The sequence below is a fragment of the Bombus affinis genome, chromosome 3 (genome assembly GCF_024516045.1).
Source record: "Bombus affinis isolate iyBomAffi1 chromosome 3, iyBomAffi1.2, whole genome shotgun sequence".
NCBI lineage: Eukaryota > Metazoa > Arthropoda > Insecta > Hymenoptera > Apidae > Bombus > Bombus affinis.
Window position 1 is genome coordinate 8,171,035 of NC_066346.1, and position 26,230 is coordinate 8,197,264.

The 26,230-nt window shown below is 39.7% G+C and overlaps 1 protein-coding gene across 40 annotated transcripts in view; it reads left to right on the plus strand.

Moving 5' to 3' along the window:
* Positions 1-115: 115 nt before the first annotated feature.
* Positions 116-26,230, plus strand: part of LOC126914150 (calcium/calmodulin-dependent protein kinase type II alpha chain) — a 157,345-nt gene continuing 131,230 nt past the window's right edge. For 6 of the 40 annotated variants that reach the window (XM_050717687.1, XM_050717692.1, XM_050717690.1 and 3 more), the window contains exon 1: positions 122-1,167. In XM_050717687.1, coding sequence (XP_050573644.1) covers positions 1,103-1,167 — 65 coding nt within the window. In that variant the 5' untranslated portion in view covers positions 122-1,102. Of the gene's footprint in view, positions 1,168-26,230 lie in introns of all 40 variants that reach the window. The other 34 variants (XM_050717712.1, XM_050717710.1, XM_050717714.1 and 31 more) reach the window with 15 other exon arrangements.

A 26,230-nucleotide genomic window follows, 5' to 3' on the forward strand; every position in this document is an offset into this window, starting at 1 on the left:
TCTTTTAATTTCTCGAGATCTATGCTCGGTGTATCGTTCTAATTGGACGTGCGCCAAAAAGCCGATCGAAGTGATACCAAAGCTCCGGTTCGGACGGCGTATGCGCCAGTAGTAAATCTCGTGTTTATGTCGGACATGCGGAATCGAGTCAGTACGCGGTATTCCGTCTAACCAGCGACGGTACGCAACTCCATTCGTTCGTTTGGATCGCGAAAACGTAGAATAAAATCGGTGGAAAATTTTCTTAGGTCGATATTTCGTGAAACGATCACAGTTTCATTAGGCACGAGTCGTTCTCTGACGGATCGTGTTTATATCGCGTGGAAAATACACGAAAATATCGGATCTGACGACTACGATAAAACATCGCAACCGGAAATACGCTGTCGCATATAAGTACGTTCGGGCGACGAAAACGACGTGTTCGTTGCGTTAACGATAGAGAAAAAAGAAAGTATAACGGAACAGAAAGTAAATTGTAGCGTGAAGCGTGATCCTGAAAAAGTTAGCCGCGTGGTCGAGCATAATTCCAGGTGCTAAATTTAAATGTGTTGCCTCGATCCCCTTGGGTTATTTCGCCTAGGTTGGCTGCGCTCAAACGGCTCGCTAGCGAACCTCTATCGTCAGCCCTGCCGGCAGTGGTATCGGTGTTGATCGTTGTTGCCAGGTATTATACGTGAATCGTGGTCGCCATTGCCGGCATTGGTGTGAACACGACCAGACATCGCCTGCGCGATCGCGAGCTTACCACCACTACGCGAGTCAGTCGACGGTCTGCCGGCGAGCAGTGCGGACGCGTCGTGGAAGGTTTGAAGTTGTCGTCGCCCGCAAATATTTGCTGGCACGACCGCGATTTCGCCCCACCGTCGGTGCCACGGTAACGCACGGCTCCCGCGGACAGAACCACTTCCCCTCTGCCCGGCCCGACGACCCTCCCTCCCTCGACGGTTACCCGGTGTTCTACCAGCGCCGCGGCGGTTCCCCTCTATTGATCGAATTTGACCTGCGAAGTTTCCCCTAGCGTGTGCGGTAGTGGCGGCCGGCAGTGGCTCTCGCGCTTACGTTCCTCGGTTAGTGCGGTAAATAATCGCGATACCTCGGCATGGCTACTCCGACCGCTTGCACGCGGTTTAGTGACAACTATGACCTCAAGGAGGAACTGGGCAAGTAAGTACAAAAAAGAAACCACATCATTTATTATATTCGAGCGACGTAAGTAATGAACGACGTAGGGCGAACCGAAAGGGGAAAGAGAAAGAGAGAGACAGAGAGTGGTTTAACGTTACCGCGTGTCACGTCGTGTTTGCTCCGTTTCTGTACCTTCGCAGTGTATACACACTTTATGCCTCTTTGTCTATCTCGTCTTTCCCACCTCTCTCTTTCCCTCGTTCGTGTATTTCTATTTCTTGCGGTAGTGTTTTTATTACACGCGAACTTGGTGTCACAAGCGTATTCATGCGTCGTTGTGTATCTCGCGTCGCCGATTAGTTGGTTCCTGGTAGCGTTTCGTCGTGTCGTTAGATGGACACGCGAGTGATGATCCGTGAGGAGCGCGATTCTCCTAGCAGACGACGCCGCGCTGTGTCGTCGGCCATGATTATTCTCTACGTATGTAGGGCCTCTTTCTTCTCTACGTTTTTCTTCCCACTCCTACCTTTGGTCGTTTCGCTTTCTCATCGTTCTCTTTCCATCCGCCTTTCTCGGCCGCGGATCTCGTCGCTTCGTTCTGTATACGCGTCCGTGTCTCTTGCTCGCACGCGGGAGACACCCCGTTGCATTTCGTCTATATTTAAGCGGCACGGCCTGTCTGCTCGTGGCTCAGCCTCTATATATAAAGCGTCAGGGCGCTTGGTATCGTGCCTTGTGCCGTCGTGGTGGTCTCACCGTCGAAAACGAGGCATCCGCATCGTACGCGGATCTGTCACCAAATCAATACGATGTCGTCGCGCCGCTTTTTACCTTCATCCCCCTCCTTCGACCTCTTTCTCGCACTCTTGCTCCATTTCTCTCTGCATCTCGTTCGTTATCTCTCCTCCCTTTCTAATTTGTTTTCTATCATCATCTCTGCCGTTGCTCCTCTCTTTCACCGGTATGCCCTTATTCGATCAGATGCTTTCTTTTTATCGTTCCACGGCATTCCCTCTCATGCTCGTCTCGGTGACGGCAGGTGGTTGCAGCCTTGCATGACGTTGTCCCTAAAAGTCACTAGATCTCGTCACCACTTTGTTTTCCTTCCCTTTCTATCGTTTCTTTTCACGATGCGTTTTATCTTTTTTTCAATTTCATCTTTTATACGGATAAATGATATTTCAATTTACTTTTTCTCTTAATCGTATTGTTTATGATTGCGTCAATCGCTTATATAGGTTAGTGGTGACAGACTTAAGAGAGAAAAGGAAAAGATTCGCAGTTCGCTGTATGTAATTTGGCTGTATCAAATACTGTAGCAATTCTTATATCGATATTTGCGTGTATAATTTTCTAATATCTTATTTTCCTATTCATTTGAAACAAAAAATGTAAGAAACTTGGAACGAAAAATAGAAATCTTCAATTAATTCTCAATTTCTACCAGTCGAAGACAACTGCCTTAAGAAAAATATATTATTTAACATGACAGGATCAAGTTGTTGATATTATTTTCATCGAATTTTACTATTTGCTATCATAAACATTCAAATTTTTAATTGTTAGCCACAATATTATCGTTGCGAAGCAAAGTTGGACAATTTCTGAGGCGGAATTCCGACGATCGGAAAACGAGTGGGAACGGCACGCGGTTTTCTCTAGGTTAGGTGAGTTCCGACGTTTTATAGGTGGCCTTAGGAGGATACAGGTATTGGTCTCGTGTCATTCGTGACCTCGAGTGACCTCGACTCGCAGTCGAGGAATTTTCTTTGGCCGCGAACCGTGCAGACAGGAGAAGAAGGAAAATTTCTGACCACACCCCGTGTCTTTTTGGGAGAGTTTGTGCCACGGTCGATAAACACGGAGCGTAGAGCACGCGTAGAGCACGCGTTACATAGTGTCACCTGCTCGACCCGTCTCGGATTCTTCTTTATTCTCTTTTTTCTCTTTAAACTACCGCATTACCGTCAACCGCACAGACGGTCACGTGTATCCAAGCGAAAAAATATATTTATAATGTAATTTTTGTTGGTTTTAAAATTTGCTATTTTGCAGAATATAAATCTGTAAATTTAGTAGATTATAGAAGATTAATTTTAAAATTTAGTGAAGTATAATGTATTAACATTATAAGTAACTACGTATAATATAAATGACCAAGTGTGTCTAACAAGAAATAAACATTTTTAATTCAACCTTGTTGAATGTTAACATTTACTGATCCACGGATTATTAATTTTTGCAATTTTCCATCAATCATACAAGTAGTCACGTGTATTTAAAAGATGATTTAGAAGAAGCTGAATATCTTTAATTTAACTTTCTTAAACTTTACAATTTCCTAATGTAAATTTCTAGTATCAATTATACAATTTACAATTGGTTCTCGTATTAATGATTATATAAAAACAAATTTCGTGTTGATGGTTATACTTTCTCGATCTCATTTTCTGCATTTTTAAATGGATTTGTCAATCGCGAGAAGTTTTAAGATTTATTATCGTTGTTTGATCGAGCTTCCTCGAAGTTGGTCACGTTACGAATGGTCCCGTTTATCTGTACAAATTGCAAGGACGATTCGTGACTAATGTGACCGCTTTCGATGGCCGTTCCTCACACTGCACACGTGTTTCATCGAGTCACGAAAATCGAGCGAATCTAATTTGAACGGCAGCACCACGGTTCCGCAATTAGGGCCGGCTGATTTAGAATATTGTCCGCCCGTGTAAACACGCTTAGCCGATTTCGCGTTTGTTCTCGAGCGTACGAAAATTTGTCGCCCTATTCAATTTCCAATAATTTTCTCTCTGGAATATTCTAAGCCCAAAATATCTCGCCCAAGTAAGGTGATTTAGATTTTAGGCATTTTTAATCGTCAATTCGGTGAATCGAAAATAAGGAATTTTATTTAAATGTTAGATATAGAAAGATATCGGTAGACTACGAATATTTCAGCAAATTTATATTTTTATGAACGCAATTAAAGAAATAGACTCTAAGCAGAGATTTGTTTTATCTATTAAATAACGTACATTTTATTTTCGCATATTAAGTGCATTTACAAATGCATAAAAATTCGCGGACTAATTATCAGGTAGGGAACAGGAAGCGGTTCTTAATGGAACAGCTTGTTTCCAGCGTCTTAAGCCCAATAAACAATGGACTAAAATTCCCTTTTGATTATATGTGATATCTATCATAGAGTATGTTAGTTTGATTAAGGAGTACATCTTTAGATCATGTAGAAAGAAAAGATTAGTTTATTAGCAATCTGATGATAAAATAAGTGTTAATAGATGTACGTTGTTTCTAAGTTAATAGAGGCTATTTCAACATTATGTCAAGTGTTTAATGTGAAAACCATTTTTTATTTTGAGCTGACTTTTACGCTTTAAACCATTCAAAACCACATAGGCGGCAATCTATTTCTAGACCTTCCACGATCCCGACATCTAGAAACTTTTCAGCTTCGCCGAACGAGAGCCACGTAACTTAAAAAGTTGAACAATCGAATAGCTCGTGTATAACTTCGTTACTTAGTTTGAACGCCACATCTTGACTATTAACTTGATCCACCTAATTGAATCGTTTGCCCATCGTCTTCGTTTTTTACTTAAAATTTTGCCTGTAATTTCAAGACAGTCACAAGTACCATATCCTTTTTTCCCACGATAGTTCTTGGATCTTCTAAAGCAAATTCCACTTGTTTTAGGTCTCTGTATTCGGTAGAGATTCAAATTGCAGCTTTCTTCATTCTAATTATGCATTTAATAAAAATTCGAAGTTCAGTTTTGATAACACCAATGTAACATTTGTTTCGATCCAATTCGCAATGATCTTCGCTCTTCTTTTTTTAAATCACACTTCGTGATAAAAATTCGATTTAAAGTTCTACCAAAACTACGTTCGCTATAAACTGTCTTTAACCGTTTTCAACAATCGTCACTTTTCTCTTCCAAGCCGAGCTTTACTTATTTCACAACTCTACAATGACCAAAGATACGATTTCCAATCTTGAAACGACCAATACATTTCTTTTCCACTACCCTTTTCAAAAACTTCATTTTCTCACTAAAAATCCAACTTGCACACTTGACCTTTCACGCAGCGGTCCAGTAAATTCCACGTAAGTACACTTTCATAATAGCGGCGCGCTCCTGCTATTTTCGTTAATTATTCGGATATCCAACTAATTTCGGTCGCTTGAAGCGCGCAGAGAATCCGTGCACGTACACGTGTGCATGCGTCTGTGGTCTGGCATAATCAAAACATTTTCGAGTTGAATAATTCAACGATTATGCCATGGTTGGCGTTGCTTCTTCGAACCGATCGCCTTTTACCGGCTATCGATTTCTCATCGAACCATCAGTAAGACAGAATGATGAAAAAGAAGAGGAAAAACCATCGAACCACCTCATTCTGCTCGTCGTTTCGTGATGTTGATCGACGTTCCGGGATAGATTTGATTAACGATCTCTGGACGCTGTTCTCCAGCCAGAAATTTTCAGAGTGGTTCGCTGATCTTCCCATTCTCCTCGTGGATGAAGTCTGAGCTTTTTGTTTCGCCAGTCTTCAGCGTTACACGATGACAGAGTGTTTGATTAAAATATTCCCTTTTTCTAAATTAAATCGTTGTCGAAGGGAGGGAAGGTTGCCTCGTGTTTCAGGTTTGGAGAATATTTCTGGAGTATTATGTATTAGTTCCATGTGCTCTTTTTTGCAATGCCCTCAATTCCATTGCACGTTTTCACTGCTAAAAGATTTCTGAACTTGGAGATCCGCATGGAAGAATTATTTTTAATACATTCAATTGCAACCATTTCATTACACATTCATTAGAAACATTTCTTGTTTCAATTTTATGGCAAAATGTTTCTTAAAATATTAAACGTCTGCTCGTTGAATCGAGAGCGAGGATAGAACGCAAAAGTTCTGATTTCGTGGCAGGATTAACTCGCAGGTTCGTCGATCCTCATTCATTTGTCTGGCAATATCGCAAAAATTAATAAATCTGATTGCACCGTGGCTGCTATCTTCATCGTATCCTTGCAACTGGCCGAACAGAATCCTCTGCTATCCAGGATTCTAGGATTGCCGAATAATTCGAAGCTAAGTGAGAGCCGAAGGAAGCTTTGGTTTATTTTTTTCTGCGTTTAAAAAGCGGGAGAGACTTGAGAATTTACGATGGAGGCTTCTCCTGGTGTCTCTTTCCCTCCGCTGATTTATCGCGTAGGGTGTAGAAGTGTTTCTCTGTGCGTCACGCTACAACTCGGAATATATGTGGTTTCGACGCGTGATAAAGTGTCGCGTGTTAAGAATTTATTGAAAAAAGAGGAGAATAAAGAGAGAAAAAAAGAAGAAAAAAGAAAATGGCAGAAAGGGAAGAAGTAGATAACGACGGAAAGAAACAGAAGACCATTCGATGACACAATCGTTTCGTGTTTCTGTAATGGATGTAAGATAATAAAATAGCATGCTAGTACGATATATTCATCGATTTATTTTCTTTCTTCTTTTTATTGTATTTCTTTTGCAAGCTTTCACGGTTACACAGTCGCTTATCTTAGTTCCCCATCTTTTAGTTTCGTCGTTATTTCCTACATTTTCGACAAAGTTTCGCCGTCTGGTTGGAATTTAATTACATCCCCCTGTTCGATTTCATCCCGAACTCTCGACGAGAGGCTTCGTTTTTCGTTTCGCGATCGGTTATAGTCGCCGTTACAAAACGTGTACCGCTCAATGAAAACTCATTAAGCTTTTCAGTTAACTCGCGATTGATTCTAACACGGTTGAAACACACTGCCGCAACGTGTTCGGCCGTTTATGAATCCGTTGCTTCGATTCAATCGCACCTATCATTAATTTTATCGTTAATTCATCGATTAACGAGATTCCGTACGAATAACAATACCGAGTTACGAGTTCCATTTCTACGCAAACGTTTTACCATTCTTGCTTAGCAGAAGCGTATGATCTTTTCTAGTTCTCGATCTGGTTGAAACTTTCAACACGCCGATAAATTTGATCGGCTTGTTTAGAGAACAATACATCGTATCGTATCGTTCGGGAGACTCGCGATACAATTTCACTTAATTTCGAATACCTTGCATTACCTTGATATTAACAATATTTCAAGAAATTACTGTTTTCACGAGTGCATGAGAATGAAAAAGGGAGACAATCGTTCTTGATAACCACGAGTGATTAAATAATAAAATATTCATGGGAATGACTAGTCGCGATGAGTTGATATTTACAATGGATTATATCGCAACGTTTGACTTATACTCGTAGACATCATAGGAAAAAAAAACATCGAATTTTAACTGATATATTTTATTTCTTTTAGTTTGTTAATTCTGCAATAGTACCTGTACTAGACTACATAACGCATTTTCCTATTTATACACCTAAGGGATGATAAACCTCCGAGAATAGTTCAATAGCATATTTGAATTCGTTCGAAGTAGAGTTGCTCTATCATTAAAATTATTACGTTGTTGAAACATTATTTCTTTATTCTCGTGCGATCGAAATATTTTTCAATCATCGGTTGGCTCTTTAATCATGTACTAACAGGATAAGTGCTACATAAACATAATATCGTACCATTGACGCAGCATAGTTCATATCTCCCCCATAGTATACTCGTAAACGTTATCATTTCGGCGTACTTCGAATAGTCCATTCTAATTTTTCCATTCTGTTATATTTCAAGTTTCCTCTACAACGTAGAATACAACGTATTCCAAAAGCTACGAATCGTTCCATAATATACATCGTTCGTTTTAAATGTACGAGTGTGAGAAAATAAACGAAGCATTATGCTCCGCCATCCGTAACGTAGGCACATAAATTCCTCCCCAAAACTATGAATCTGAATTCCGATATTCGTATTCGAATATTAATTAAATACTCGAAATTCCGGATCTAGCGTAGGAAAAAATTCCGCTTGAACCGGGAAATTCCGTGTACGCTTTGGCTATCGATCAGAAGACAGCGGCGGTACATCTGTTTACACGGCTACGTTTACATCGATCATACACGTCGGCGATTCGTGGCCTCGGATTACGGTTATCCCTACAACCGCCGACAAACAGACGTCCTACATTTCGGATATTCATGCACAGGCATCATCGCCGGCTGATTATAATTACACCGGGAGGGTTGCTCGCGTGAATCGTCCGAGTCTTTCCCGATCCTTTCACCTCGAAACACTCTTCTCGAGGGCTCATCAATCACCGGCCTGCTCTCTGTGTACGATCATCTTCTCTTGCTCGCGATTCGTTCGTTTTCATTGAACGAAGCGGAGGAAGCGAGACAGAGGAAGAGAAGGAGCAAACGTATTACGGATGAAAACACGTTTGACAGCCATTTCGATGAATCGACCCGGATTAAATGGTGTACATAGTCTGTGTACAGTTATCAGAGTTGTTAGTTAGCAAGAACTTGGTGGATTTCGTGCGTGGCATTAAGGCTGGGATAGAAACGAAACGGATTGAAGAGATTTTGCATTGCGAGATGCAGACAGAAGCTGTTGATTTTATGGAACGTGTATACAATCGGTTAATAGAAGGATAAATTTTGAAATAGCGTAGTTAAAGGCTAACTTTGAATACCCGAACGATAAATATTTGGTTATACAGGTTGTCTTAAGACAGACGGTACAATGGGTCGGAAGGTTATTCAACGCGTATGTTGATTTTCTCGGAAATGAATCTGTAAACGAAAATATATTATTCCCTCTTTGGATTTATTTTTCCGCCTGAAATTATACTTCCTGGTCTCGTTCTATTTTTCACATACTCTGTATGAGAGTTACGATATTCCATAGATATAATCGAGTTTCGATTATCGAGAACGATTAAACCTAGTGGAAGAATTTCTATTTATTAATTAATATCTCCGATCGATGAGAAAATGTGGTTTGTATTCATATAAGATATTGCGTGCGTAACATACTTGAAAGAAGTTATCATTATCGTATGACTCGTGTAGCGCATAAACGCTCTATAAGCAGAATTTTATGCGCCCCTGATAAAGGAAATTCTACTTCAGTATAATTTTTTTCTAGATTATAGTAATACGAAAGTTGGAAATTAATAATCCTTTTAAATAATCCATATCTCTGTAAGCATATTTAATCCGACAATGGCGATTGATGGGAATATTCTGACGGCAAGTCGGCATTCGAACACTCGATTGTAGCGGAAGATCCGCAATCTCTACGGGATCTATATCCGTATATTCGTTGGATTCGATGGTCGAGTCTCCTGGACAGTGCTTACGGGCAAACCGATTCGTATGTTAGTTTTGGCAGCAGCCTACGCTGACATCAAGACCGAGAGTAAATATTGGCTCTATCGAAAACCACCGGGGAAATGCCAATTCTCGGTACGAAGTAGCGCATTCCATGAATCCAAGTTTCTCCGTTTTTCACTGCGTTTTCCATCGCGTCTTCGCCAATTGTCCGCTTTCCAACCGATAATTCTGCTGAAAGTGAAACAATCGTTTCGAAGAACAATCGTGCGATCCACTTTGCCTCGAAATTTTCCTATCTTTAATGCCTTTTTAATGGTATTTTTATGTCTTTTCTTACGTTATGGATTAAGTAGAAAATTAGCGGAATAGAAACAAGCGTATTTGGCAAAATCGATCACATTTAACCCTGCGTTTCTTTGATCCTTTTCTGACCGAATCGTATTTTCGTATCGTTAACAAATTTTCTAAGTTCGAGCGGGGTAAAGAAAGTATAATACGTCGCTGTACTGCAGATTTCGTTGGAACATGAAAAATTCATTAAATATGATATAATTCGACGAAGAGGAATTATGATATTCGTATTATTCGAGCATCAAGCACCGATGAACGTTGAAAACTTCGTTGTTCAGTTGCGCAACTGGAAATTCCAACGCATCAAACTGATGACGTCAAGATTCTGCTCATTAATTAACAGACGAAATTCTACCAGATGTGTTCTCTAAGAAAAATAAATATTTTGTTCAGACTCGTTAGTTTATCGTCGCATGTACTACATTGTTAAAGAAAGAGTTTCTGAAATTCGTCAGATTTGTAGATTTTTTCATATACGACACTCTACGTTCAAACCGCGCGTAATGATATAAAAACACGCGAGAGAAATTACAGACAGCACAAGACTACAATTTCTGCAAAATATAAGGCACAATAAATAATCAACGTTTTAAATGTTAACGATTTTTCACTCTTGTCATGTACATATGTTTTTCCCTATATTTAAAATAATAATTCTCTTCATGAAAGTATCAGAAGAAACGTGTTTCTATTATTAATAACGTACAAAAATATTTCCATACAAAACGAAAATTATGTCCACGCGTAATAAAAAAATTTCTCGTGAACCAAAAAAACACTCGACAAAAAAATTCTTACAACATTTTTTTAAGATCGCTTGGAAACGCAGATTAAATTATCGAAAGCGTAGAGAAGTTCGGAGGAAACTGATCGATTGATACGTGTTGGAAAAAAACGTGTCGTATACGGCTCGAATCATTCGAATTTCTTGCAATTCCATACAAATCCTTCGCCATTCGCGAGAAATACGCTTCAATCGCCTGTTTCGCGACAAGATTATCCTTTCTCGCCTCTGAAGCCCCACAAGGGGGATCGCAATCGTGAGAATTACGAGGCTTTCCACGCTTTTTACGATCCTTAAAGACATTTTTGCCAATCGTTGCTCGGTTCGCGCTTTTCCGGTTTACGAGGCAATCCCGCAGCTCGTCGAGCGTTCACGCGCCAACAAACGCGACGAACGGTCGCATAATGCTTGGAATAAAGAAAAACGGAAATTCACAACGCTTTCCGTCTCGACAAATGACCAGGGAATCTTCGTTCCCTTTGAGAAAACTGAGACAGATAAGAAAAAATGCATTGAAGTAGATTCTAGTAGGTTTCGAACATTTGAAATCACAACGTTTGATTACTGTTGTCGTATTTTGCATATTTTATTTTACTTGACGGAGTTTGATTTTTGTATTGGCAAAATGAATTGAGTAGAAGAATTAATTGGCAATTTTTTCACATGAGAAGAACTCGGATGTTTCGCTACTCGTAAAATAACAGTAGACTAATCCTTTCAGAGTCAGATTAAAATGTATCAGAATAATATTTTATAGAAGTCTATTAGATAAGTTAAGAATAGGAAAAGAGTTTCTATGGATCAAAGAAGCGATAGTTTATCATAATAATGTAAATATTTCAATTGTTTCAAATTTCATAAAAGTTGATTAAAGGGATGTAAGCGAAAGAAAAAGATGTTATTTGAATCTTCAGAATTCTCTTCCATATTCACCATACTGAGAAACAAAGTTCGATAAGGTCAGTCTATCAGAAAATAATAAAAATTGCGAACAGAATGGTACGTTGACAAAATGCAAATACGTCGATTTAACGCTTCAATACCGTTGTAAAACAATGTGCATTTATCGATGAAAGAAAAAAACAAATTTGCTTCTTAGTTTTCGAAGATCTTCGTAAATTCCAACGTGTATTAAGCTACACGTGTATGAACAGCTTGCAAACAACGTCCAAACCGTTTCAAACTTTACCTTTCGCGTCCAAATTTGCTATCCAACCGTTAGAAACCTTTGCGAACGAGCTCGAAATCGAGAATCACGGTTTCCAGGGTCGTTAACGAACCCGTGGCGACGATAATCCTGCAAAATTCAACTATTTCTCGTTCAACAGGTCCGTCGTTTAACAGCCTACCGTTTTAACATCTGACGATCGTTCACCTATAGGATCGTGCTCCAGATTCTCTTGAGATCTGATATCGATGATTCAGGAATAATTCGACAATGTGGAGAAACTAGCCGATGATGGATGCGTGTCGTGACTAGAAAACTCGAGGATATATATTAAAGGGATGGTTGAGAATGGTCGTAAATCGACGTTACAGGATTTTCGCGGGGGCCTCGTAAACGGAGGATGCACGGATCGTTTCCTGTTTGAAAAGAGGGACGATCGATCGGCCTGCCGGACAAACTCGCGTTTTATCTCGGAAGTTCGGGATACGTCGACGGTAATAAAAACAGCGTAAACCCCCGTGCTGCGATAACTTTCTTCCCTATATCGATTTATCTAACCACGCTCTGCAGTGACGCGTGCAATGATAAAAGGGTGGAGGGAAAACAGTGGAGAGCGTTTGGATTTAAAAACGAATTCAGTTGCGCTTGTTTATTCAGCTGCTCGTCAGCAGGTAGACATTCTGGAATATATAAAGGAATATGTATAGCGATCAATTTTTTGAAAATTTCTTTGCCTTGGGTTTACCATTATACACGTAGAACGTGTGTTTATGGTTTCGGACATTTAACTGCAACTTCAAAATTTAACTTTTAACGGGGCTTTTTTCGTCGGGTTCTATTGGGTTGGCAACTAAGTGATTGCGGGTTTTGTCAATATCACCTAATAACAAAATCCGCAATTACTTAGTTGCCAATCCAATACATTTCATTTTTACGGTATGAAATTTTCATTCCATGAAATCGCTACTAAGCGATACGAAGTCTGATATTGCATCAAGACCTGATTATGTTCGTTATTCACAGAAATAGTAAATGCTATAATATAACGGTATACTAAACGATATAGAAATTTCTAGTCATTCTATGTAGGAGATAGAAGAATCGTGCGATTTCGGTGTTACGCGCGATGCGCATGTCAATGCTCGTAACCGTGCCTACGATTAAGAGTTAATGGCACATGAAAACGTCGATATCTCGGTCGACTCGCCCGCTGACCTTTAACCCTTTCGTGCGGACCGAGTTCGCCGTTGCAAGACTTCGATTCGACGCTAGTTGGGTTCCAGCCGATGAAAAATCTTCTTCCATCGCTACTTATAACCAGAACAAAGGGCAACGAGGATTATGGGATAATGTTGTTCGCAAGTCTACGCGTTTTCTTTCATCGCGTCGTTTCAATCAATTTCTACAGCATGAAAGACGACTATAGTTAACGCCGAAGAAATGTTTGATCCGACGGGAGCAAGCGTGTTACGAGTTGTAAATTATCAAGCAAAGCGTTTTCTTGCTTCTATAGAAGCTTCTATGCGCTCTTTCAACGCAACGCTGTACACCGTCTTGCGAGCTGTGCTTTACGATGTTGCGAAACTTATCCCGGTCATTAAGCCGATTATCTTTATTTCTTCGAATGTGCCTTATTCTGCGGATTCTTATAAATTATGAATATAATCTAGAGCCAGTAAAAACGAGGCTTCGGACGTCGCAGGCTTCTGTGAAAGGAATCTTTACTTCTACAGAGAATCCTATTGCATTTTTGCCGTATGGGTTTCGCGTACGCAACGGTCCTCGGTATATTGAATTTCTATCACAAACGGAGATTCTAAAATTGGTTTATCAATTTCGCTAAAAATAGGATACTCTATTTACTGCAGGAGAACGAAAGGAAACAGAATTTTCAAAATTAAAGCTATCACCTCCTATACTTTCTGTTTTAATCATTTTTACGTTCATTTTCAGACATTGGCGCGACATACTCGAATTGCATTTCGCTTGCGAAATTCCGTGTTTCGAAATACGAAGCAAAACGAAAATACCGACGAAACTCGATGGGAAAGAAATTCATCGCGAAAGCCGATGAAATCTCATCCGCAGGAGAAATCTTATCGGTGGTGGGCAGGCTCGATAAGCTTCAGATAGGGGAAATCGATTGCTAGTCCCTCGGGCTCCAGTGGTCGAATATTAGGATGTTTCGGAGGCGTGCGGCTGGAAAATTGATCCTGCCGGCTGTACGTTGAATTCGTCGGTAATATCCAGGGTAGAAAAAGGGTCGGTGGGATCGCGTGGCAATGTTGGATGGAACGAGTTCTGCGGCAGGGTCTCGATTCGATCGGTCGTGTGCAGTTAATGAGATTTTGCCGGGCCGGTCGTTGACCGTGCACCGCCGGTTCGCACGATTAATTAACGCGCTCGTTAATACCTTCTAATTATTATGCACCGGAGCGCGTACTTACCCTTGCTATTTTAGTCGATCAAATTGATGTCGCGAATCACATCGACTTCTACACACCGTTCTGCGTTTTGTACACGTTGCGATGATAAAGTTGCGGGACTGCGATGAAACACGTAAACACGTCAAATAACGAATTACTTTATTTTATATCACTATCCAAAATAATATCCTATGACATCGATACGTTTAGCTTTTTCCATCGTTCAGAGAAATTTTTAGTTTCTGGTTCTAAAGCATCAAGTTCGAAAGAGGTAAATCTGGGCAATGAGATACGTGGCCAGTTTGTACAAGCCCGTTTTTGGTCGAAAAGGGTTTAGTCGAATCGCTTTTTTAATACTTTCTCCTGCTCAATCTAAAGTACACGATATCTTCTCACTTTTCTCGTTACTCTGTTAAAGACTAACGGTGTTTCGTAATATACAACAAGTTTGATTACTTTGTGCAAAGTTCAAGATTGAATTTTAAGATGCTGAAGCTTAGGTGTCTCCAATAATCTTACCTTAATATAGTTCATGAAAATATGCTGTTGTACTCGTTAAATAAACAGCTTAATGGAGGTAACTGTAGAGACATGGAATTTATATATGTATAATTTATTGTCAACGCGGACGAGTTACCTTAAAACCACTAAAACGCAAGTTGTAGCATCAGTTCGGCAATTTTATTGTCGCATCGTGTATATTCTCGATACACGTTGTTTTCCATCCCCCTTCCTTCTGGGAAACGTGAGCTGATCGAAGCTTCGAAGCTTCATGGGAATGAAAAAAAAAAAAAAAAAGGAAATAAAATGATCGAGGAATACCTAGTCGAACTTTCCGCAAATATTTGTCATTCGTGCGCTGGCATTTTCGCGAGTCGCTTCCCTTCCCTGTTCTCCCTTGGGCTTGTTACCATTCCGCGGATCGATTCGCCGATGGAAAATTGCCAACAGGTTTGGCTTGGCTAGGATTTTTGGACGAACAAGACGCAGACTGTATCGGTCTTTCCGTCGAGACGTTTTAAATTTCTTGCTGGTTACGTTCTTTTCTGGTAGATTTGTAGATTGGCAGATAATTTTATTAAAAAGAGATAAGACTTTTTATTTTGGATTTCACGTTGCGAATTTCATTACAAAAGAGTTACTAAGACTGGAATTGATTAACCTGGCTACTAAGTGACTCGTATTTTACCTTACGTTCACCCCCTAAAATTGATTCCCATTAATATCATCTGCCATACTACTTTACATTTATCTTGCGTCTGGTTTTCACCCGCTAGTACCTTTGTACTTATTAAAGGAACACTTCCCACCGAAACCATATTGCCATCCGACCTACATTTATCCTTTATTTCGCTATTTCGTTCTCCAAAAGTACTCGCTATGAAACCATTCCCCGTCAGTAGTATCTTCCTTACGACTGCCATTTAACCTCCGTTTCTCGTTTCCAAAAGTCTTCGTTGCAATACCATTTTCTAGCCAGACGTTCATTTGCTTTCTATTTAGCAAAATTCTATATTACACAAAATCTTCACTCGCTTCCATTTACCCTGCCGTACGTTTCAATTCCATTTCCCAAAAAATACTTTGCGCGAGCCCATTTCCTATAAGTACGATGTTCCTTGCCTCTCGTTTCTCGTTTACATTTTCCAAAGGAAAATATTCATTACGAAACCGCCTCCAACCGAACATCCGGCCGTATTCCACGTAACCTACATTCATCCCTTATGTCACAATTCCATTTCCCCAAAAACAGCCCCGTGCCGAACCATCTCCTGCTCAGCGTCATATACCGTACAGCCCCCACATTCTGTGTCACGCTTCCATTTCCCTAAAATCATGTTCGTGTAAAATCGTTGCAAAGTCTCGCGGAGAACGTCGTGTCCCCAAACGCTTCGTAGAAACTGTACCGGATACGATTCCTCGGTCCCAGGACAGGCGTGACAGTTTCTCCGTCGCTCGTTAGAGAAATTTCTGTTAGCCGATTTACGTAGGAGGGTGAATCTAAGCTTCGGCATATCCCGTCTCGATTCGGTTCCGCTCGGTCTAAGAGGGTAACTCACGTGTCCTGCGGGTTCCTCCCTGGAGACATTCCCGAGGCAACTGGCCGATCGATAAACCCGAGCCCCCGTTGTTCGTGTTCGTCGATTCGCTTACTTATACATGCGACCAGGTACCGTGGAATTGTCGCGTGTTTTTACACTGGATACATATCATTGAAACGTGGTTGCGTAAGATAAGGACGCATTGATTGGCTTTAAACACGTACGCGTTGCGCACGTTCCACGTGCCTCGCTAACTGTGGACATGTTGCATTTTTTATTACGATAACACGGCGACCACTTTGCTATCGGTAACAATCTTTTATATTCGCGTTTTATATCTTTTCCGCTAGGACGAGATAGAGCTGTTTCTTCAACAGTTTAAAAATCAATTTTTGTTTCGCCATAGAACAGTGTTCTCGGAATAGATTTCCGGCATATTACGAGCAAACTGCGAATTTTTATTTATCTATGCAGAAATATTCGAAATATTCAGCGCACGGTACTCGTTACAATATTTGATAAGTAAAACTAAAAGTATTTCAAATTTCCAGCCAATGTATAATTTTCGACTAAAAAACCAATCTTAATCCTTCCGATTAAAGGATATCTACGGTAACGCTCCTTATCAATTTTTGTATAATTAATGGACTAGGCGGATTAATAGAAATTTTAATTTATGGAAAATGTTGGATGGTCGTTTCAAGAGAGTTTCGAACGAGATTTTCTTTACGTTGAACGGCTAGTGGTGAGAACACGAGGGAACGGTTTACGGGAGACAGGCGTTGGAATCAAATTCGAGTTGAGCCGTGGTGCGGCATGTGTGCGCAGAATTGCAGGATTTGCTCGTAAATTCATTAGTTGCGACGCCTCCGGCGTCGGCTCATTTTTTGCGCGCCACTGATTAACGGGAACAGACGTGTTCCCGTGTAAAATGTCACGCCGCTTTAGTCTAGACGAAATAAAAAACAGTAACGGAGCGTGACACAAACGAAGCGTAACATCAACACCGACCTACCCTTTCGTTTATTCCTCCTAATTCCTTTTTTTCCTAGATATGTTTTCAGAGTAGATTACAACGATATATACATTTACATATATTTATTTTATCGTACTATAATGTTATATAACCGTGCTCCTCACCAACAAGAAAGGGGAGAGAATGAAAGACGGTTACCGTATATAAATAAACATTTATTGATATTTAGAACCCCGATTTCGAGGAACTTTGATACAATGGTGGAATTGTTGTGGCTGATCGTGTGAAAAAATTCTTGGAGTCCTGCGACGGCGTGAAAATTATTTTGATTAATTAAGGAAGGTTCACATACAATGTTGCTAGAATTATATTTGTTCAAAATTAAAATTGTATGTAACCTAGTATTTTTTAATTAATATTTCTGTCGTTATGTTCGACGAAACAATTTTTTCACAGTGATGCAACACCACAGTCTTTGAAACAATTAGCGATTCTCGGCCGAAGCCAGGCTATAAACCAAACTCATCGTTCGGGCTGACTCCCGAATTGCCCTGGACCAGTAACACCCATAACAATGCATCAGCAATTCTCTACATCCCATATTCGCGAGAATTAGCGAATCAGACCAAGCTCGAGTGCTTAATGTTCATTACATAATTGACGCATTGCGGCTTATCTCCACCCTTCACTTACCCCCTTCCCCTTAGAATCAATAGCCTAAATCAACGGTTATTTAATTCCACATGGGCACTTTCATAAAAAATACTTTCACTTCATTGCCTTTACCACACATAGACGCTTTTTAGTTTCCTCGGTGTTTTTGGTCATCGGTCTTTATGCATAGCTACGATATCCTTCTAAGCGATCTGATCTCTAGAATCTTATAAATAAATATTTGTCGCATCTTCTTAACAGCCTGTATATCTTACAGAGGATATTCTATACGCTCGTCTTCATTGTCAGTCGTTTTTTTATTATAAAAGGATTCGATCATTTTCAGTAATAAAACGGAGAAAAATTCGCGAATCAAGAGATTAAAACAGCGAAGAAACAATAATCGTATGTAAAGAACAAATTTCCGAGGGCTATCTTCTAATCCTTTGATGAGAAACACTTTCATCGTGTCACAATAGCTTGGTCGTCAGAGGTCCGGAAATATTCACCGCGCCCCCATACTATTTTTAGGGGGATCCATCGCAGTGTATTCGGTACTTCGACCGCGTGCAGACCTCGAAATATACGGTTAGACCGTGATATTCGATCTGGATGGCCGCGTGGATTCGCGAGTGGATCACGTTTTCGCGATCGGTGGACAAATTCGGCGTACGATACACGTGCGTCTGTTCACGCTTTCTGGACGATCGATGTTCACCACCGTTCACAAGTATCAAGGCGCCTACAGAAATTGAAATTAACCCGAGAAATGATTGGGGACGCGTGATTTTTAATTTATCAAGCCTTTCACAACTTTCTTAACTTTAAAAAGAATAACTTTCATGAATTTCTCGAATCGTTATCTCGAATGAATACGTAATTCCCATTCATTAAACATTTAAATAACCTACTGAATAATGGATTTACATTGTTGAAATAGTTTCAAGTTGCTTTGATTTAGGTTGCTTCGATTAAGCTAATTTGATTACTCCGAACAAGGCCCTAGGCCGTGAGCGTTGCTATTCTACTTACGTTTAAGTAGAACAAGCTATTCGTTCATTCGTCAACGATACAATTCGAAATTCTTACGGGAAATTAATTGCTCATTCGATAACGCGTACAAATAATTTTTGCGTATCATCGTAAGTTTCGATTCGATGGCAAGACAATTAAAACGATCCTCTCTTCGATAATTTGAAGCAACGATCGCATGTTACGCACGGAAACAGGAAACACGCTGATACTTACGAACGGGGGTATACAGATCAAACAGGGCGCGACGCGCTGTAACACGCCTATTCACCGCTCTCTCAATTTCCCTCATTCTCTTTCTATCGTTTCTGCTGGTTACTCTTGTTCTGCTTCTTCCCTCTTCCGCCCTTCTCGAGGCAGCTGCTAATAATAGCAGGCGGTACAGGACGAAAATAGGCGTGCAGAACTATGCAACACGCGGTTCAGGAATTTCATCGTCTGCTGACCTCGCACGGCCGTTTCCCTCGTCCTAATGAGACGTAGGAACGCTTCTGAGGAACTTTACCTATGTCCGCTGGTTTCCCTCGTTCAGACCTGTTTCGCTATAAATAAGATTCATCAAAGCGTTCAAAGCGATCGTTCAGAGTACAATTTCGCCGAGGAGGTTGTCTTCGGAATCCATAAGAACTTTGCCGTGAAATGCCGACGCCTTAAAACTTCCACGGTACTTTCTGCCCGTGAGCAAACGTTCGCTCTCTGCAAGTCTTCTAATCCGAGCGAGCCCCAGCTGCGCGCACTGGTTGAAGTTTAATCGATAGCGTGACAATTTCTCCGCGCGGAATTAAAATTGCACGCGCATCCTACATCCCTGTTTCCCTCGAGACCGTGGAAGGCCTGAATAATCGAAAGGAACCGGTCGATACGATCGAAATCAGGAACCGGATCTCTGTGAAAATAATCGAGAGAAATCGAATCGTTAAATATCGCTGGCCAGCGAAGATCAGGACAATAATGGGCGATCGTTCGTTCTTTCTGTTTCTCTTTGTGGAATTACAGCGATGTTTCTTTCCACTCTTCGCCGAAACTATGTGATTTTTCAAGATGCTTCTTATCTTTTCCTTTTAGTTGGTTTCTCTCTTACATCTCTCAGCGAATAGCGGCAGGTTGAGTGTTGCTCTGTTTTTTATGTCGAGGATTAAGGATTCTAAGGTGATGGAGAGTGGATCGCCAGCTTCTGATAGGAAATCGCTTTTTTACCCTTGAAACGGGGGATTAACCGGGGAGTTTGCGACTCCTGAGAAATACTACGGTTTCGTCTATAGATTGTGTTTCGCAGCTTAGAAGTTTCTGGTTGGAAGAAGTATTGGATTGTCCGCGATCGATACAATACCTGGATAAACGTTACATTACGACGAGTCGCGTACCTTATCGTAATATACGATTCATAAACAATAATATAGTATTTCTATATATAACTTGTATATATCAATTTCGAGTCAGAAGGCACAGAAAAGTTTCTCTAGATTCATTCGAGATCCTTCTTCAAATGCGTACCACCTTCAAGCCAGCGATCACTTTAATCCGCGATGTAACACGAAGACATTTTTACGCTCGCAATAAAACCGGTTTAATCCGCTCTTCCGTTTAATCCAAACAGACGCTTCCTTTAATTATTCCGGACTAACGAGATTTCGCAGCACTTCACGAACAGAAACTTAACTGCAACTCCGGCAGCGGCAGCTATTCGTATATACGTAAATTTTCATTTTACCTCGATTCAGAATCGATTTTCACCGTGTTCGCAAAACATCCACTGCACTCTATTAAAATTACCAAGAACAGGAGTATTTCTCCAAAATCCAACCGTATCGAGAATCCCTTCTCTTCTCTTACTTCCTTTTTCATTATTCCTTAAGCTGTTAGTTTGTAACTTAAATCCTATTTTTATATTTATTACACGTTATTATATTATACATTTATCAAATTATATTTATTATTCCACGCGTGAATAATTTTTCCGACCGCGACAATAACATCCCGCAAATATTTCCAAAGACTCAGTGGCTGAAACAGTATTGTATCATTTATTATTTTTATACAGTATTTACATATTAATTAATTAACAATTCAAGTTTATTGAGTTTCGTATCGTTTAACAGTGCTCTCGTATAAATGCATACATCTGGTATACGAAATTCATATACTCGTATAAATACAAAAATTTGGTAAAAACGAAATTTAGAACGTACGAGGAAAGAAACGCTTCAATGGGAAACAATGGTACATTCGAATAGTTGGAACAAAAATCTGGGACAAAACTTCAAACTGTCACTCGGTTTCTCCCGATCTCGATATTTTATCTACGCTTTATCTTCTCCATCATTCGGATGTCAAAGAATCCGATTTGTTTACTCGCGCGAATCCAAAGCGGTATTCAGCGTGAACGTCTCGTTTGACTAATTCCACCGTCGACAGATCGTGCAGAACGAGGCCTCGAGGGTAGGGAAGATCGCACGAAAATAATCCTCGTGGATCGAAGCGAGAGAGAGCGAATGAAATTTTCTAGTTCCGTATTCCCTCCACGTTCTGCCGCGTGTTAGGGACAGTTTCTAATTCAATAGCGGGCCGACGCGTATGTTTAGAACGACTATAAATAATTGACGGCGCCAGAATTTCGCTACACACCGGAGAAATGTCACAGTCATAACCGCGTGGCTTTCGGTGGTATCGGTATTCGTACATCGGCCGCACATTTAACGTCATATATCGCGAGTATGCGGTTATGGTGGTCGAAGCTTGTGAACACAGTCGCACAGGGAATGTGTAGGAGAGGTACGATGTCGTTGACAAAAATTATGGGTTCACTTCGGGGATTTGAACGCGCGTAGAAATGTCTCTACTCGACGTCGCGGCGAGCCGAGAATCGATATCCTTTTTCACATCACGGGCAGGGCCGTATATTATTTCACGCTGGGATTTGTTTATGGCGGTACATGGCGCGCCTGTGGGGAAATTGTACCCTTTCGGAGGTTAGAGAGTGGAAATATTTGAAAGGAGAAATGAAAAATGGCATCCACGACGCGCAACGCTCGTCTTTCATTCTCGCCAATAATTCGATCGCCGATTCGTGCAGGAGATCGTCGCCTCTGGCGATATTCTTTTACGAACCAGCGAAATTTCGTTCCTTCCTCGGTTTTTCAATCGATTCTTCATCGATCGGAAATTTTTTCGTTCGAACGATACGTTGTTTCATTTTGCTATTAGTAGATTGTATATTTACGGAAGTTACTTTAGAAAAATTGGAGAGAAATGGAACCTAAACGGGTTAACTATTTATGTTATCCATTAAGTACAATCAAACACGGCTAATTGGTTCCGTTAAAACCATGTTAAATGAAACCGAAACACAGTGATGGAAACGTTCCTGTTATATGAGGATTATCCAAGTTCATTATGGTTGTAAGTTCATAGTGTTGTAATTTTTGCATCTTGTTATATATATGGAAACTGTGTTTTCAAAGCACCGTGTTATAAGAAGATTGAATATATTATAAATACTCTACTTTCCAGTGGATATCATGAAATACTTTCAGGAGGTATTGTACTTTCGATATTTTATATATTTTTGTGTATTACCTTTTTATATATTTTTCGTATTACCTTCTATTAGATCGGTGTATACGAAATGACGTTTTTCTGACATTTGAATTTGCCGAGTAAATACCATTCGTCAAATCGTTAATCGTATTCAGAGATGAAGAAATTTGCTGTAAATTATACGTATTCGATATGAAGAGAATCTGTAAGAAAAATATTAGAATCTTGTTATTGAACGTCGTAATATGGGTTATCGATGTCAGCAGATTTGGAGGTTCGAATATTAGAGCGGGTTAAGGTTTGAGGATCCCTCGCAACTCTAATTTAAACGCGTGACACGAGAATGAGTTCCAGCAAAGTGGCGAACGAAGACCGATTAAAAGAAACGAATTCGATATAAACGCGTGTCTGCCCTCTGCCTCGAAAATAAGTCTGCCTTCAACCCAAGCATCCAAAAATAATATCCGCAAGGTGGAAGCCACTGGAGACAGGAAAAGACTTTGAGTCTGTGCGACTGATCTTCCGTTTTATCGAAACCTAAACTCATCGAGATCGGTGAAACTGTATAAATATATTCAAAATCCTTGAGGAGAATTTATCATTGATACGACTCAATTAAATGTTGCTACGTTAATAGCCGATTCGTTTTCCTTAGAAAATTCGAATTATATTTTTGATAAAGATATTCGCATCTTGTAATATCTATTCTATCCTGAAACTGACGTCTGAAAATACGTTTGAAATTCATAATTTATATTATCTATAAGATACGAATTAAAAATTTAGAATTTCATCCGATTCAGAATAGAGAAAGAAGAAAATTATCGTAATTGATACTCCGGTTTTTAAATTCTCTACTAAAAAGAGGGAATTTTATGTGCATTGATAAAAACCAATTTAGTAATCCGTAATCGGAAGATCGATTCCTTCTAATCAAGGAGGAATTTAATTCATCAAGAATCAAACAGCGACACACCGTTGATAGGAACAATGAGAAATTTCTATTAGCTACGTGTTTCATAGAATGCGAAAATTAGAAAAGATCGGTTTAAAATTCCGCTAGCAGCGTAAGTCACGAATAATTATTATAGAGATGTTAGAATAGAGCGTGTGAGTTATACGGATCGCTTATTTTGACAATGATGTAAGTCCATTTTCCTTTGTTTTGAAATGTCGAAGTTTTTGCGTTCCCGTCGATTGAAAAATCCTGATGAGATCTACTTGGCTTGTCCACGTCTCGATGTGTTCAAGTATAGATGTAAATTCATTATACAAATAAATTTTTTTTTTCAAAATTGACTAGACTAATAATATCTTTTTTCAGGGTTATGAACGAACTTACGTCACTTTCAAAAGTAGTGAATCGTACAGTCCATTGAATTTTAATTATATAAAATTTGTTTTATACTTTGATCAACTTTCGTTTATAAATATCTGTACGATATTTGAAAATAAATAATAAAATTAAATGAGTGAAAATTATTATAATATCACTATGTTAGACTATCTATATCGCTATCAGATTCTAATGTTAATTCCGAGGTTATCCATTACATAGATAAGAGATAAGAAAGCAAGATAGAATACGACAACTATATATAATACTTTCTTCGATCTTAGATTTGCATTTCGATACGACCCGATAAAAATTAATTTGTAAAATTAAACGTAACAATAATTACATTCAGTCGCAAACGATATAATTTAACTGTAATAACAGTGTAATAAATTTAATAATAATTTACGAGTATACGAATCGTATTTGAACAACTTGTTCACATTCGTACATGCAATATGTATCACGTGCCCGATAAAGAGGTTAGGATTATTACCATTCGCTATCATTTGTTTCCGTTTATTGGTCCCTCGACTGTTTGGGCACGGTACAGATTACAGGAAATGGCCTTACGCCGCATTCGAAATAAATGCAATTATACAGTTCCATCTATTAACGAAATTTCAATCGATTAAAACAAAATTATAAATTAAAAGTTAAAAGTATATTTGTACAAATTTCGTACTTCCGACTCTTTTCAAAAAATGCACATTTACGCCATTTTCAAAATAGATGCTCCATATGTTACCGTGCAAGCGAAGATGCGATATAGAAATAGAAAAAGAACGCTGTATATAGGTTCCTTCTGTCTTTGTTTGGTCAAGCATGCACACGTCGCACACCAAAGTCGTTCGTTGGTCGGTGTACGCCTACATGTTTACTGTACGAATGTACATGCATTATTAGACAAGGACACAAGGGACTTGCATGCAACATTTCTCTCTCTCTCTTTCTATTTCAGTATAGCTTTTCCAGCTCGCACACGCGTTCTATCTCTACAGTCAGTGTGCTAATAATCCACGCAAATTGAACGACAAATCGTAGGAATAAAATTGGCGGGACAAGAAACACGCTAGCCACGGCCGTTGCCTTCGCAACTTTCTCGTTTCGCTTGGAATTTCCGTTGTTTCGCCGTCGCATTTTGCGTTACGAGTTCGAACAGGAAACACGAAGAACGAGAAGAGACGAGAAATAGGGTGTTGGTGACATTTCATTAAACGTCGGGGCTTTGATTGCCGAGGAAAATGTACGCGGAAGTCGAACAGACGACATGAAAATTTTATTCGAACTCTAGATGAGAGCGTACCTCCTCCTTCCCCTTCGCGCTCGAATCATTGTTTGTTCGCGCGTTTCTTCGCGTCGCGAGGCGCTCTGTTAATTTCTGTTTACTCGGAAATGGGAAATGTCAGGGTTTTATTGCGACCGGCGTTGCATTTCTGATGGAAACGAGGTGTTACAATACGACGAACCGTGTCAGTTTCGCTCCTATGGGACAGGATGAAATATCTGAAAACGTCACCGTATCTTTCGTCTCATTGATGATACAAAAATGTTTAAGTATAGTTTAGTGCCTGAGATAGCGTCTATTGGTACGAGTTTCGTACACAGATACGTTATCGTCGAATATTCAAGAGAGTTTTAGGAAATTTGCGTAAATAAAGTAACAGAAAGTTGAAATACACGCAGAAGTATAAATGTAGAAACATTTTAGAGATTTTTAAACATCTAGTCTGGTGCATCTGCTATGGAGTTTTTCTATTATTTTTACGTGCATAATATGCAAACAACGTAAAACGGTTCAACATATCAACTGATATTTTGCTAAAAAAACGATTCTATTATCATTTGTTGTAACAAAATGATTTTTCCCAGATTGGGAGTATCCTTAACTTTGGCAATTCCTTGCAAAAATTATCCAATTTTCCTAAATATTTATCCAATATACTCGACGATCCTCGGTTCAACGAGGCTTTTAATATAATAATATTATTCGATTGGCGTTCTTCGAAATGATTCCCAAACTGATCTTCATCGTTCTCTAAGGAAAAAATCCATTCGCTGAAACAACGAACGAGAAAAATGCACCTTTTGTCCGAATGATTAAGAGACTCGAGACAAAGAGGTGAATTTAGACAGGCTCGCGAGACTAACGTTTCATTCGAGGTTCTCTGTCACGTTCGAAAGGCATTGTCACCGCATATAGGCTGATATTCTCAAAAAGTTGGCCGAATAACCTTTATTCTGGTCTGCCAACTAACCAAAGTCCACGTACCTTATTGGCCAAAAATTTCGCAGTTCTCATCTCCTAATATCGTTGTCGGCACTAGAACTTTCAAAATCACAAATTCATCATTTCTCATGGTACATTATATTTATATAACAAATTTACAACGGCGTGGTTTAAAATTCCTGGGGATTAGAGCAGATTTTTTGTCAGCTCTATGGATAAATGTTCTCTTCTTTAAATTACGTATTATATTTTTTTCGGATATTTTTCATGTTCATCTCTTTGCTGCAAGCTTTGTACTTTGCTC